This window comes from Anser brachyrhynchus, assembly GCF_964034855.1.
Source record: "Anser brachyrhynchus genome assembly, chromosome: 15".
Classification (NCBI taxonomy): domain Eukaryota; kingdom Metazoa; phylum Chordata; class Aves; order Anseriformes; family Anatidae; genus Anser; species Anser brachyrhynchus.
Window position 1 is genome coordinate 7,109,446 of NC_137733.1, and position 16,144 is coordinate 7,125,589.

Consider the following 16,144-nt stretch of genomic DNA (forward strand, 5'->3'; position numbering starts at 1 on the left):
AAATTCTGGTAGAGAGAGCTTAGTATTGAATTATCCAGTCAGAGAAATAGTCCAACAGATGAGAGAATGCATTAAAAGCTCTGTAAAGATTGCTGATTTTCTCAACAGTTGCAGGTTCTGTGTGTAATCAGGCTCACAGCTAAAGCAACCCACCATGAAGATAGTTAATAAAAATTACACACAATTAACAGCATAAGATCTCTTGCTAGAGCTTTGTTTAGGCTTCTGCTTAAGTCTTTTTTTCTCTTTATACCCTTCACAGTCTCTATCACGTTCTACCTCTAATCAGTCTGCACAATCACTTTTTGAAGGACACCTGCTAGACAAGAGAAATGGTCCTGAATCTCTCTGGAAACAAGTTTTTATTTGCTTCCAAAGAGACTTTGGGGACAGACGATGGAAGGCAAAAAAGAACCCAACAAATAAGATAACATAAAAATTTTCTCCCCTATACTGTAAAACAATCTATAGAAGAAATGCATAAAAACAGCACGAGAGTCAGCAGTTTCTTTCTGTGAGAGCTAGCAGCTTCAAAGCTTCTTTGCTTTCCATTCAGGTCCTCTTCCCAGAAGAGGAAAAGTCGCTTCTCCTTAGCTTCCTGGACAGAGTAGGTGAGCAAGGATAAGGATGCATACAGTATTTTTCAATTCCTTATGAAGTAAGAAAGTGTGGCAGAAGAAAGAAGGAAGCAAAAAACATACAGTCTGTCCTCTGCAGTATGTATATTGCAGTCTGTGTACAATTCATTCCTAGAAACTGCCCAGCAGGACCAAAGATGCTCCCTTGAACACTGCTTCTCCAATAAAATTTGCCTACAATCTTACATTCAGCCATACAAGCAGTGCAATATTTCAAGATGCAACTGGATTAAAAATACAAAGTTACCAAGCAAAGACGTTTTCTTGCTCAGATAACAAGGGGCTAAGAGGATTTAAAAAAAAAAAAAGTCAGTGTACATGAATACACACGATGGATATTTACAAACAACCACATTGAAAAAACAATTTTGTTGTGCTGTTTACATGCCTTTGGAAGGCTGCGAGTGTCCGTCTCATTCCCAAATAGCAATGATGCTACATTTTTACAACAATGTTATTTTTAAAGTGGCAAAGAGCACAAGACAAGTAAGAAATTAAGTCATAGTGCAAGTACTCAAGAAATGAAATCACAGGGCAAGCACTCAGTAATCCAAGCAATGCAAGCACTCTATGACCTTTCAGATTATTTCCCTCCTACCTGTGGGTCTTCATAGTTATTTTCTCTATTCATGAAATCATCAATGAGGGCTTTATCTTGGTAAACCTCAGCAAGGCAAACTCTGCAACAGATACAATTGAAGACATTGTAACTGGCTGAAATTCTCTCAATCTAATGCCGCTCACAGAAATACCTATACGTATCTATACGTATACGTATATGTATATGTATATCTATATGTATAACCTATACGTATCATTTGCAAAATAGGAATAAAGGAAGAATTCTGCCTAACTTACCACATACCTAGATTATCAGTGCAATCAAACCAACTCATCTTCACTTCGTTACTTCATATGGGCTGTGATAGAAATGAGAACTGAATAATAAACCTAAATTTCCTTTAGGAAAAACTTCTGTGCCATGGCCCATACACAGTGCAAGAATAGCACCCATGCAAGTCTTTTTTTTTTTTTTTTTGAATATTTTTGTAAGGAATGCAAGAAAGTGGAGCAGAATAGGAAGCAGAGGTGTTCTGAGAGGGACAAAGGGCTGAAAATCTTAAGTGAGGCAGCTTGGTTCACCTGAAAGAAGGTACCGAAGTATAAGAGAGTTACTTGTCACTGTTACTTCTAAATCCCTGTATCTTTACTTAAGAACTGACAATCAAATTCAGACATTAATAACCCAAATCAGATTTAACTTGTTCTTCTAAGCATGTTTGTCTCCTCTGTCTAGCTGAAGATGTGCAAACAGTAGAGCTAGTTACTTTAAGTATGTTAACCCTTTTTTCCTAGTTTGAAAACAAGCAATTACAAATATTTCTAAGGATCAAACAAGAGGTATGGAACGTCAGTTTGATCTTGCTCGTTACAGAACTTTTGTCTTCACAAAGGTGTAATAATGGATCAAAAAAAAAATTCATTTCAATCAGAATCCTCTTATAACAGATACCAACAGGATACAGACTGGAAAGAAGGAAGAAGAGGCTGTGCACAGAGTGATACCTTTTTTGTGTAATCTCCCAGCTTCCGAGAATTTGCTTGAAAGGGAAATTCCTGATCCACAACAATGTCTTTACATTTATAATATCTTTAATACTCTTCAGTGGATTTTTCTTTCACTAATTTATCTAGTTACTTTCTGAATCCATGTAAACTTTATTATCTAAAGCATCCTGTGTCAAGGAGTTCTAAACTCAATTGTGTGTTGTATCAAAAACCACCATTATTTTAAACTACTGGTTATGATCTTTATGCAATGTCTTCAGTTCTTATATTGGTTAAGTAATTGTTCCTTCTTAATAGCATAAACATGTTAGAGAACCATAAAAATCATTTGACATCTCCCTTCAGTTCTCTTTTCCTCTTTTCCAGGCGCGCAAATCCTTTTATAGTATCTGTTTCCACCCCTAATTATACTTTGCACTCACCTCTAACTTTTCAAATGTACCATATCTTCTTTTGAAGTCATGGGGAAAAGAAGAATAAGTGGACAGAATACCAGCTAACATCAGAAGTGTACAGCACTTTTAAGATGCAGGTGCACTACTGATTTACATACCAACATATTTCTTGTGCTATTCTTTACGCCATTGATATGCCTTTCCCACTGAAGAGGCAGATTTGATAGCACTAGGGTGCAGAAAATTGGAAATTTATATTCCCATGAAACAAGATAAACATGGGAGGAGCATATCCCTTAGTTTCAGAATTCAGCTTATGCCTAGAACACAGACAGAAACCTTCTTACTTGTAATTAAGGTAGGTCTGGGGATTTCTGACAATGTAACGAGCTCTTCGTCCAACAGAATGAGAAGTTTTATCAAGGGACTCCTCAAAACTGGCATGCATGATATCCCGAACTACTTGCCATGGAACAAAGGGTCCTTTTACCTACGAAGAACAAAAATGTTCAGAGTTGAACTTCAGCTTTTATGTACACGAATGATGTTTAGAACCAGGAAGAACTCCTAGGACCAATGAAATGTGTGTTCAACACACAGACCCTTTAAATAGAGGTCCTATTAAATACCTTTGCATTTAGCACGTGACTAGCAATTCGGCACAGCATGAGCAAGCTGTCTTCTTGCACTGTCCAGGTGACACGCAGACGTGTCATTCTCTGCAGGGCACTCTGGTCAGCTTCGTCATGGTAGCGGAGCCTTTTGCTTTTCTCTACAGAAGTTTCTTCTAACAAATCCAGAAAAAGACAATTATCTCAGCACTACATATTATGATGAATTCAAACTCTTATCACAAACATTATAAATGCTAATGTGCAACTTTAAGGAGCAAAAGCCCAAATTAGAGACTTAGTGGGCTAAATACACTGTCCTTGCTTTGGAAAACATGGCTTAAATCAATGAAAAACTGGGTTAAAAAATCCACAAAGAGAATTTGACTGGACGTAACTCAAGTTCTTTCCAGTATTATGTTTCTGTAAGATGTAGTACAGCCGGGCTATTCACTATGACACACAGCAAGAGAAGTGCAACGTAACCAACAGTGAAGCATCAGATGTGTCAAATGTATTTTAATGATTATTTAATCTGTAGAAAAACTGAAAACACTAGAGACTATGCATTCAACCAGGTGTATGCATGGTAAATGGTTATAATGTACAACTTGAAAAATGCTGTAACACCAAGCAGGCGCTTTCAACAGAAGAACGGTTATCTTTTTTCCTCAAATGTCATTGTTTTAATTTACACTGCATTCTTCTTGGGACTAAGTGCTGCATGAGAATAGGAAACAGAGCAGCTTGCCTTTGAAAGATATCCGAGGAGCAAGCCTGAAACATTGCAACTGTATTTTATATTTAAGAAGTTCAAACCAATGTTTGTTGTGAGTAAAAGCACAATGCAGCAAGAATTTTCAAGAAGGAAAAGGTGCTCACTGTGGCTAGTGTGAAAAGCAAGCAACTAGGTTTTAGTTCCCACCAATAGCTACTCAGCCAATTCAGAAGACAACAGATGCTTCTCTACTGTTGCTGTTTGATTTATTATCTTAGCCTTGTGAAGATTAAAGTAAGAGATGAAGTCTGATAGGAAGAAATTTTGTTAACTACAATCTTAATGCTTTGTTTCTTTCCTTTTGCGCTGCTTTGTCAGCTCTGTTTCTGTCATTCAAAAGCAGAAGGAAAAAAAAAATCAGGGGAACTTGTCACATACTCATACTACCTCAGACACAAAAAGGAGCAGTCTAGATATGCACAAACATGCAGTGGATTACAGAAAGTTTATCTGTCTGGATGTGAAACCCTCAGGGGATGAGGAGGATTATGGGGCCAGGAACAACTTCCAAAGTTGAGCTTGTGAGAATGAAAGCACAAAAACAGAGAAGGAACTAGGTGACAGCAGTTGAGGAAGTAAAATGCATTAATACCTTGCTCAGGAATGAGCAAACAAGCACTTTAGATAGAAAACTGACTACCTACAGATTCTTCATGGTCTGATGCTCTAAGCCAGCTATCAAAAAGGTAATGGTGAATTGCAATGAGTTGATCTGGCCCAGGCACAATTTGACTTTCTTTTGTTTATACAGTAGTACAACCATGATGGACACACAGGTAACAGCTGCAGCATGCTCCTGTTTTCCACCAGAGCTGGAATACAGCCCCAGAACATCTGAACTTTTTCACCAAAAGAGGCAACCCAACAAGATGACTAATAACATTCCATTTCCCACACTGTGTCAGTCACATCAGCTTCTCTAAAGCAAACTACAGTAGGTATATGCATTAAAAAGAATGCTTCTTCTTCCTGATGTGTGCTAGTTACTTACCTTTCTTTTTCTTCTTTATTGCCTTCCCAGTATCCTTCTTAAGCCTCTTCCTCTTTTGGCTTTTTCCACCTCTCACTCGTTTGGCTCGATCCTGGGATGTTTCTTTACTTATTTCAATACATTCCTCCTTTTGGACAAGAGACTTAGATCCTGCCTTTGCTTCTCCCAAAATATTAATTTTGTTACCTAAGATGACACATTTACAGAAGTGGATCTTTATAGCAATTATATTCTACAATATTAAGATATAAAAAGCAAATGCCAGTTTCAGTGTATTAAGAGAGAAGGTCTCTCCAACTTGCCTTTTGTTGGTCAGTGTGGCAGTTCATGCCACTTCTCAGCAGCTTACATAGAATAAAATCCTACATAAATTTGGAATTATCAAGTAATTATTAAGTCTAAAGTACAGTGCAAAAACACAAGGAAACTGAACTGAGGTTTTATATTCAACATGAAGCACTTCCTCTGCCTTAACTTAGATGCTAGGCTATGCAATTTTAACAGCGCCTTAATGAGGATTCATTACAGTGAGCTTTTTATAACTTAGGAATTTAAATCAAGCTAGACTTGGCAAAAATGGTCCAACAGTTTCAGCATTACAAGTGTTTAATGTTGCACATTCTTCTCAATTTAATAGTTATGTAAAAGGCAAGCTCCTTTTAATTTATCAAATTGAGTTTATAAAGATGTAGAATGAATTATTTGTAACAAGGCCTTTAACCTTAAAGTCATCTAGATGCTACAAAACAGGCTAGGGATGAAGAAAACCAGAAGTCTGAAGGTGCAATAAGACCGTTTGCAAACGGACGCCTTTATCTAGCCGTATTTACATATAAAGTATACAGAACAACTTGACTGCAGAGCAACTACAGCCTAACATGCAGTTAAAGTACAAGAGTATGAACACCCTTAACAAAAAAAAAAAAAAAAAAAAACACAAAAACAAAGCAGCAAGGAGTTTCCCACTTTTAGGAAAGATCAAAAGGTAAAGTTTGGATCCAATTAAACAAGTGGCAAACCACCGAAAGGCAGAAAAAACGTCACTCACAAATTGCTTTAGAAAATAAGGTTAGTATTCTACCCTACATTGGTATAAACCAGATCTCTGATACTACTACGGCCTTGTTAGAAAGATAGGGGACCTAAAATCCTAGTCATAAGAGACACTGGGTACTTCTGGACTTTTTGCAAACTGCACATCAGAAATTAAAAAGGATAAAAAATATTGCTCCAGATATCCAACAAATAGGAAAGGAAATTATTTACTTTTCAATTACAATGCTTCAGAAGCATCCTAGGTCAGGTACAAGATTAACCCATGTAATCAATATGGGATTTGACAAAGACAGTACCAGCCATAAAACAGTCACAGCCCCCACCAGCACCATCACCTTACCTCCAGTACTAAGTGGAAGAGGGTGTTTTGTTAAGAAGGTTTGGAGTCTCATCGTCAGTCCGTTTTCAGAAACTGAATTTTCCTAGAACAGAATTTTCAAACAATTGATATGCAAAAGGAGTGCACCACTTTTAACATTACAATAAGGATATCCTTTGAGTAGTGTCAGAAATAAGCTTTCAGTATGAACAACAGGAAGATCCCTAGCTACAATGAAGAATTCATTTATCTTATTACTACTACGTATTTGAATGGCTGTTAAGCTTTTCTTAATTTATACTGGCATGACCACTAGATTATTAAAGTTAGAATTTCATCAATTCCCTTCAAGTTTAAGAAGTCATAACTGGAAAGGAAATACTCGATTCTTTCATTGCTAACAGAGGTTGAGTAGAAATTCCTGTAACAAATTGTTTTTTCGAAGTGTTTTACATTCCATAGGAAATTCTAAAAAGCACAAAACCAAAATGCAAATACAGACATGGGTAGATGCCTTCTACACTGTATTATACCCATCTTAAATCTGAGCCCAAACTTATTGTAACATATTAAAAGTTTTTCCATTCCCAACAAAACTCGTTTATCCTGTGTGGAATTCATCGTCAACAGAAGTTGGTTAGAGAAGAACAGCAGAGAGCCCAGACTGAAGAACTGCAGGAGGTTCTGTTAATGCTGAACAACTAGGTGACAGAACAGCAAATGAAAGCAAAATGATCTTGCCTGAGGGGAAAAAAACAAGGAAAACTTTAATTTTACGTATATGCTGATAGGCTCAAATTTGACCACTACTTACAATAGGGTAATTATGGCCAGTTCTGTGAAAGCACCTGTTCAATAGTTGGTAATGGCCAAAAAGCCAATAAAATGTTAAGAATTCTTAGGAAAGGAGAGCAACACAATGCAGATATAAAAACCCAACAATGGCCACAGCTTGAACAAAGTATGTGATTCCATTTCCACCTTAAAAGGGATACAGAAGAACTAGAAGAGCTTAAAAAAATGGCAATAAGAAAGAATAAAGACAGAACAGGTTCTATGCTAGCAATAGTTAAGTAATCTAGCAGATGCCAGTTTTTAAAATGAGATGCTAATAGGAAACATTAGAGATACTCACAACATCACAAGTGAAATAGAAAGGGTAACAGAGAATAATACTTTTCACAGCTTCCCTTACTACAATTATTAGGGGAACTTAGGGCCATTAAAAGGAAGGAGTGACACATAATAGTGGGGCTTTGAAACTCTGCTACATGAAGTTGTAGATACTAAAGATTTACATGTGTACAAAAAATAATTATACAAACTAATGCTAGATGAAAATGGTAAGACATCTCAGAGGGACCCTGACAGGCTTGAGAGGTGGGCCTGTGCAAACCTCATGAAGTTCCACAAGGCCAAGTGCAAGATCCTGCACCTGGGTCGAGGCAATCCCAAACATCAGTACAGACTGGGCAATGAATGGGTAGAGAGCTGCCCTGCAGAAAAGGATGTGGGGGTACTGGTAGATGAAAAAACTTGACATGAGCTGGCAGTGTGCACTTGCAACCCAGAAAGACACCTGTATCCTGGGCCACATCAAAAGTATGGTGGCCAGCAGGGCAAGGGAGAGGATTCTCCCCATCTACTGTCCTCTCATGAGACCCCACCTGGAGCCCTGCGTTCAGCTCTGTGGCCCCAGCACAAGAGACAGGGATCTTTTAGAGAGCAGGTCCAGCAGAGGCCACAGGGATGATCAGAGGGCTGGAGCTCTTCTCCAGTGAAGAGAGACTGAGAGTTGGGGTTGTTCAGCTTGGAGAAGAGAAGGCTCCAGGGAGACCTTACTGCAGCCTTCCAATACTTAAAGGGCTCCTACAAGAAAGACAGGGAAAGACTCTTTACCAGGGTGTGTAGTGACAGGATAAGAGGTAATAGTTTTAAACTGAAAGAAGGAAGAGTTAGATTTAGATTAGATATAAGGAAGAAAATCTTTACTGTAAGGGTGCTTAGATACTGGAACAGGTTACCTACCTGTGGTAGGTAGGAAGCTGTGGGTGCCCCATCCTTGGACGTGTTCAAGGATTGGATGTAGCTCTGAACAACCTGATCTAGTGGGAGGCATCCCTGCCCATGGATGTGGGGTTGTATCTAGATGATCTTTAAAGGTCCCTTCCAACCCAAACCATTCTATGCTTTTATGATTTTTAAATGATTTTTTTTTAAACTTTGTGCATTTCCTTATTCTAGGTGTTTCAGTTTTCATCTGACAATATGAAGCACCACTAAGGAATCTAAGTTTCTTGCTTAACAAAGTATTTCTCCTTTGGTCGAATGTACTATCAAATTCAGTTCCAATAAAATTTATGTCCAACTCTTTGATTCACTTCAGTAACTAGATTTACTACATTTGCCATCCATTTCTTTCCAGTGATGCAAAGCCTTACTAAGACAGGATTGAGAAAGCATGCAAGCAGCAACATTTTGCAGTCAGTATCTCAATCCTTAAGAATACAAAAATCTGCACAAGTCATCACTTTATACAAGTTTAAAGATACTCACCTTGCTAGTCTTATTGATGATGTAGCTTGTCCAGATCCAATTGCGTTTTAAATGCCCATAAAAGCTGGAATCCAGACCTGCAGCACCTAACCCATCCCCAGGGATCGTTCCATTGTCAACCACTTCTCGGCTGCCTCTAAGAGAAAGAGTGAAAAAATGTACATTTATTATTTTATAAAAGCAGCTGAGAAAGCAATCCCTAAGTTACATGTGTGCAATGTGCAGAACTCTCCCCTTACCCTCCCAATTTAGACAGAGCTGGGAAAGACGAAGAGAAAAAGAGGAACTCCCTTCCTTAACCCTGATGCAGACGCAGAGTAACAACAAGGCTCTTCCATGAGGTTGTAGTGCCAGATATTTAATGACCAAGCTTTCAGTTTTAAGATTATACCCAAAGCAACTTCATTATTGTTAATTAAGTTCCAATGATCATGTTAAACACTGTTCTCATTATTATTCCTACAACAGAACTAGAGAAAATACTTGCTCAGATGAGAAACTTTCTCACGGCAACTGTGGGGAAAGTTTTCCATGGGGACTAAAGGCCACCATAAACCCTACATTTTTAACACTGACTGTCAAGGACTGATCTCTCCAGCTAACAAAATACATTAAAACCTTGTTTAAATACACATACAAACAGCAAAAAAAAAAACAAAAAACAAAAAACAAAAACAAACAAAAAAAACAAAACAAAACAACAACACCAAAAAACAATGCATGTGAGATTCTCTCTCTGGAAGGAAAAACAAAACCAGAAACTGGAATTTGGTTTCCTCAAATATATACTCCATTATTTATTTATTTTTAGATAACTTTGTGTATCTATCAGTAATACTGAAAATAACACTGTTTAATAAAACAGAATAGAGTATTGACAACAAAACTAAACCATAGTGCACAACAGTATAAAAAGTATAACTGCTATTCTGCAAGGCTGTCACAGTATCCTGGCTGTAATTAGGCAGATGATGTATTTCAGGCTTCTGTATTTCATCAGTGTACAAATACCATATTGGGAATTGATCTGTAAGCAATATGTAAGAAACTGCAACACAGAAAGGACAGAATTCAGAATGTGATACTTGAGAGTTTCTGAAGCTGTGTGGTACTTGAGATGCCATGCTATAAAGCACAGGAGAGTCCTTAATTTTTTCCCCTTGCGTTAACTGTACTTATGAAGCATTCCTTCCTTCTCAGTTTCACTTTCCCCAAGACTCTTGCACCACACATCTGTGCTACTTTGGAAGGAAATCTGAACCTGGTTTTCCCATTCTGCTAGAATAAATACCCACTTGATAGGCAAGGTGCTTGTAGAATTGATACATAACTATGCTTCTTCTTAATCAGAAAGGTTCTGAATTAAAAACAAAAAACAAAACAAAACAAAAACCAACCATGAAATGCTCGCCTTCACTGCATTTGCTGTTGAGTGACATTCTCAAAACCAGAACAGTTCTTTTTACCCACTCAATTCATTCCACAAAACAAGCATGAAGCAGACATACGTGGTATATTCCAACATCGCACACTTTCGTTCCAGATTGTGTTTATCCACTGCTGATTCTTGTTCCATTTCTACATCTAGTGCAGTCTCCTCCCCTTGAAGATTACTTCTCTTTGAACGAGGATAGCGGACAACTCCTAGACATACAAATGGTTTTTGACCATCAGGTTGAGAAGTTAGACTTCAACTCATTTCAATCTACCCTGCTATGGGAAACTACTGCTCTCACTGACTTACCAAATAGTACTAAATAGATTCTTTTACCTATCTGACCACAGAAATACAGAATAGTTTTGTCTGGGCTTTCAGTAGCAAACTTTTCTCATTTTTTTTCTTAAATGTATACTTGTTGCAGCTGTATATCCTATTCAAAAATACAAAAGGACCAAACAAAAAAAATAAACTCAAAAAAAAAGGGGTGCAAAAATCCTTTAAATTCCACTTCTCAGCTAACGGGAGCTATCTGTTGGAAAGTTTAACAACACGTTTTTAAGGAATAGAGAGATCTGCTTGAATTGAGAGGACTATGACAAAAATATACTAGTAACTATTCTCAAAGTATTCTCAAAGAGGTTTTTTTCATAGCTGGATTGAAATCTACCAGGGCTATTACACATATTGATACGTCTAATGGGACAGAAAGGATTTTTCCTTTAATACAGTTCTGAAAATGTCAAATATATAGTTCTGTTTCTTAGATCTCAACTTCACATAATTACAAGGACAAAACTCCTAGTTTTTTTTTTTTTTTTTCCATGCATAAAGAGACCAGCCAACAGAACAAAAGGCGAGCAATTACATACACAGAGCTTGCCTCAAGTTTTAGGAAAGGGAGGAATTATGGTATTAACAGAATGAACAGTAAAGGTGATAAGAACGTACAATTATACCATACCCAATGGTGTATTAAGGCAGACACACTGCAAATCAAACCAGAAGTTTTCCACATCCTGCATGGTATTCAGAACATATAAGCGCCTCTCAAATGGGCGGCTACTTTGTGCCAAGTTATAGTGGGGGTCACAGATAGTGGTATCTACAATCACAGCATTTCTCTTCATATACACAAACACCTGTCAAATATAGCACGTTTCAGGCTGGGAGAAAGAAATCATTGAAATTGCATAATTTACAAGACTCAAAATCTAATCTATTTTAGGAACGATTAGCATTTTCTCAGTCTTTGCTGTTTTGAGCCAGTATGTAAGCCAAATATTGCTTAGAGACACCAACATCCACCATGTTGCATTGTATTCCCAAACTTCCTTTGCCAGAGATGCAGAAATTTAATTTTCAGATTTAGAACAGTTTCTTTCCCCAACTTGTGCATAGGACTATCCCAAGTTTCCATAGAGAATGACTACTTCCTACAAGCTCTCGTTCAAGATTAGGCCCCTCTTTAGGGGCCTAATTATCTATCTTCTGCTCGTAAAGTATATGTTGCTGTTGCTGCCTTCTCCTTTGCATGTGCTCTCAATTTACAAAAAGTCATGTAAGAATGTCTCTATTTTATTATGATTAGTGACTTAATTCTGTCTGTTAGACATCCAAAGCCTAACACCTTAATAAATGAGTATATGGCATACTCATTTTTCACAAAGTCTGCAAACTCACAGGTCATTATTGTGTGCAACTTCCAGCATTATACACTTGAGTACTCTCTTTCCAGAGAAAGGCAAAAATTCCAGAGAAAAATAACTTACTATATGACAGCTGGAACAGGAGGTTTGCATATGTCTGCAACATCAGTATTTTATTAAACTACTTAAGCTAATTACGACCCCCCCAAATTTGCATTTGTATCACTGGAACAAATAACACGAAGAACAATGGTTAAGTTTTCAAAGAATTACCTGGTCTTTGTCTTGAAATTTCTCTGTTGGACCAAATTGTATCAGTCCCATATAACACAATCTTTGAAGGTTTTCTACCACTGAAAAGATGTACCTCCTGCAGTAATGTTAGAAACAATACAATTAGCGTTCACGAAAGCAGTAACAATGATACCAGAAAACATGCCATTTTCATACAGCAACCTGAAGTTTCAGAAAACCAGCTGCTTTTTTTAAATATTGGGTTTTAGAATTTCTCAAGTGTCTGACTTGTTAGTCCATAGAAAATAACTAAAATCCCAAAGCTGCAAGGTTTCTTTCCTCAAATCACAAACATAATATTTTAGCTAATTATTAACAAAATTTTGCTAGCAAAGAACATAATTAGCTAAAAATACTTTATGTACAAAAGAGTTGAACAAGGTCAGAACACCAGCAGATCTGCAGACAATTTCTTATTATGAGAAGACATTCGTAACAAAACATGACTACTAAATATGGGCTGATAAACCTTCACGTGTCCATACAACTATAAGGATCCTTGTCCAGTTCTTTAAAGTTGTAAGGTTCAGAACTACCTGCTCCAAGAAACTGCTTTCAGAGCTTGGCATAGCAAAAAGTGCATAATTTCCCATGATGTTTATCTACTTCAATGGCAAAACTCTGGAAGTTTCAGGAAGCTTTTGAGATCACACTTCTGAGACAGAGAGAGAGTTTGTGAAAAATCCAGCTTTGCTCACATTTAACTTCATTAAGATCTAAGTTTTTCTGTGCAATTACATGGGAATTCATACAATTTTTTTATTTTATTTATTTATTTTTTTTTTTTGCATTTTATACCTTCAGTCCAATCTCGATTTCTAAACCTTCTAGATGAGGAATGGCAAACAATGGCAGACATGCCAGTGTGAGCACATACACAGAAACTGAATGTTATGTATGAGAGGCAGGAGTTAGGTAATGTGTCACCTCCTGAAAGATTTATGAAGGATAGCATCATTTAGACTCTATTAAATTTTGAATTTAGCAGCAGCCAGGAGTGTGTTTTGAACAAAAGTAACATCCTGCTGATGAGTTATGAAGGACAGAGCCTCCCAGTTCTCAAACGCTGCCTGACAGCATGCATGAATATCATTTATTAGTTTCTTATTACCTTCTATTTGGGAGAGAAAAATACAGTTTGGCACACTATCCTTACAAGATTGATGATCCTTGTCTTCAGTAACAAAGTTCTCTTTGACACAAACAGAAAATAACTGAGAAAACAGTCAGCCACTGTTGTTTCCTCCCTAGAGCCATTTACTTTGACTCATCTACTTACCTTTTGTAGAGAAGCTGCTGTCGGACTGACCTTGGAAGAAATCTGATCAGTGTGTGCTTTTGTAGTGGATCATTTAAAAACTCTTCAAGACCATCCACCTAGAATTATTTATAAGTTAATCAAAACGTGAAATATAACTGTCCTTTAAAGTACTGAGCTTTGGTATTACTACTGTCTACTGAAATATTTTTAAGCAAAAGTTATTGCTTTTGTAAAATGGTTAAACATTAATCGTGTTAATCAGGCAGGAGATTCACTGAGATTATAAAAAGCTCTTTGCAAAATATAAGCTTTATAATTCGCAGTATTATAGGGCTATACATTTTTCTCAGCGTGGCTGAGCATGCAACTAGCTTTTCTGTACAAGAAACTATGATGAAATAAAGTTTCTACTCTCTAATGGCTAGTTTTGTTAAAAAAGACTAAGGTGGTATTTGTTACTGCTTATAAGTCCAGTTGAACTATCAGACTTTAAATTAAACCAAATATGAAGGAATAATAATAATAAAAAAAGCACTATACCTTGTAGCTCACTTGTACTATTTGAACAAAGAGTGAGAGAGGCAAACAGAGGAGAATGTCACTAACAAGAGCCCATCCAAATCCAAACTCTCTGTGAACTGGCAGAGGAGGGACATAGCGCATCCACGACGTATCATCCACATACACTAGGAACAAGATAAGTGGCTTAGATTCAGATTAAGACAGGACAAACTCAATACTTACACTAGTCATTTTACTGCGAGTGTTCAAGCAGAACATATCTGGCAGTTCATCATTTGGATGCCTGAAAATCTAACATGACCTGAAAATTACCTATCTTGCTGACTTTCAGTCTTTTTTGAAGTGGACGCTTACATTTTTCAGTGTTGGTGAGGACACTTGAAAAGCATATTTAAACCTATTACAATAAGTTTGCTCTTCTTCCTTTGCTTACACAGACATTTTAGAGGATGTCTGAAAGCTACAAATGTAACAAATTCCCATGTTCTGAAGTGCGAAGATATTACTTACACTACCCCATAAGACTTTATTTTTTTTTTTACCAAGATAATCTGCTCGAAGACTTAACTATCCTTAAACTATATTTAAATAAATAAATAAATATGGATATCCAATCCAATTCTTTTTCTACACCCAATAGCATGGAGAACAGTTGATCAATTAACTATAACATTGTCTTCATTTTGGAAGATATGCATTCTGTCCCCCTTAGTACAACTTTTTTGTATAAGAAATAGAAGGTGGCAACATTACGTTATTTATTTTAAGCACTAGTTATGCAACTAGGGCTTTGGTGCAGACCTATCCCTAAGAAGATTAAATCTAAACCGTTTCTTCCAATTTACTCAAGACAATTTGGAATTCAAATCCTGCTCTCCAAATTACTAGCAAACCTTCCACTTATCATCATCCCCAATTTGAGCATATTTTGGTTAATTATCTAAGACATTAAGAAAAAATATTAATTATGATTGGGCTCAGAATAAAGGTCCTATATGATATCCTTTTCAATTTGAGAACAAGCCATTAATAATCTCTCAGTACTTTTTTCAAGCATTTGTGTTCCTACCTTAGTGTGTTTTCATTGAAATCATATTATCAAACAGTTACGGAAATATTACACTGAACCATAGCAAAGCCTCTAGTAAAGCCAGGATGTGCCAATTCTTACCTGTTTGATTAGACAACTCCACTTCAGTGTCGCGTGCAGAGGTTTCATTTGTCACAGCTTCAATAATGTGTATGCTCCCATCTGTCTGGGCTTCGAGGACAGCAGTGTTCACATTTGGCTCTTGCTTGCTGCCTTTTTTCTCACCATCACTACCTCCTTTTCGGTCTGCTCCATTTAAAGGGTGTCCATAAATTAAATACCAAAGGAACATGTGGACCATTCTTAAACGGGGCATTTTGGGAAGAAAGCCAAGAGAACGCCCAAGTCCTGGAACTGGGAGGAAAGATAAAGTATCAAACAGAAATAAAAAGTGGTTTAAAACAGGAAAAAAAAAAGCTATCTCTGCAAAACTGATGTGAAAAAAAATGGGAGGAAAGGTGGGCCAATGAAGGTAAATATAAGTTACACATTAGTGAAGAAGAATGGGAATACTCCAGTTTGCAATTTAAAAAAAAAGCTAAGAAACCATTGGATAGTAGTCCCTAGCTGAGATTGCTTCTAATATAAGGCATTTCTATAAAATAAGAAAAAAACAACCACTTATATCTTATGAGAGCCCAACATCTGAAAGTGATCATTAATAATAAATGGAAATGTGAAAGATGACAGAAAAAAGAGTTGGATGTACCTGTAACAGGGTGATAGTTTTTTAGCTCTGTTATGCCCATTTTTTCATCATTTTTTCCTGTCCGACTATTATTTTCATCTTTACATGAACTTTCTTGTGTTTCTCCTGACTCAGGAACTGCATCTTGTCCCAGGTTTTCCTCTTCGGCATGGTCCTGGGATGTTGGTGTCTGCGGAATTTTAACCCTGTATTGAAACCATACAAGACTTTGGTAAAACAAGTAAGATTATGATTGCTTATAAGTTGAACAGAGATGGCATCACTGGGA

At 36.9% G+C, this 16,144-nt stretch overlaps 1 protein-coding gene across 5 annotated transcripts in view; it reads right to left on the bottom strand.

Annotated features, from left to right (window-relative positions):
- Positions 1-16,144, bottom strand: part of GTF3C1 (general transcription factor IIIC subunit 1) — a 47,430-nt gene that overhangs the window by 14,522 nt on the left and 16,764 nt on the right. For all 5 annotated transcript variants that reach the window (XM_080557256.1, XM_080557254.1, XM_080557255.1 and 2 more), the window contains 13 exons: positions 15,877-16,061; positions 15,249-15,521; positions 14,096-14,241; positions 13,574-13,671; positions 12,274-12,370; positions 11,316-11,493; positions 10,422-10,557; positions 8,914-9,049; positions 6,379-6,460; positions 4,983-5,168; positions 3,232-3,389; positions 2,950-3,092; positions 1,237-1,318 (listed from right to left, as the gene is read on the bottom strand). In XM_080557256.1, coding sequence (XP_080413382.1) covers positions 1,237-1,318; positions 2,950-3,092; positions 3,232-3,389; positions 4,983-5,168; positions 6,379-6,460; positions 8,914-9,049; positions 10,422-10,557; positions 11,316-11,493; positions 12,274-12,370; positions 13,574-13,671; positions 14,096-14,241; positions 15,249-15,521; positions 15,877-16,061 — 1,900 coding nt within the window. The remainder of the gene's footprint in view (positions 1-1,236; positions 1,319-2,949; positions 3,093-3,231; positions 3,390-4,982; positions 5,169-6,378; positions 6,461-8,913; positions 9,050-10,421; positions 10,558-11,315; positions 11,494-12,273; positions 12,371-13,573; positions 13,672-14,095; positions 14,242-15,248; positions 15,522-15,876; positions 16,062-16,144) is intronic.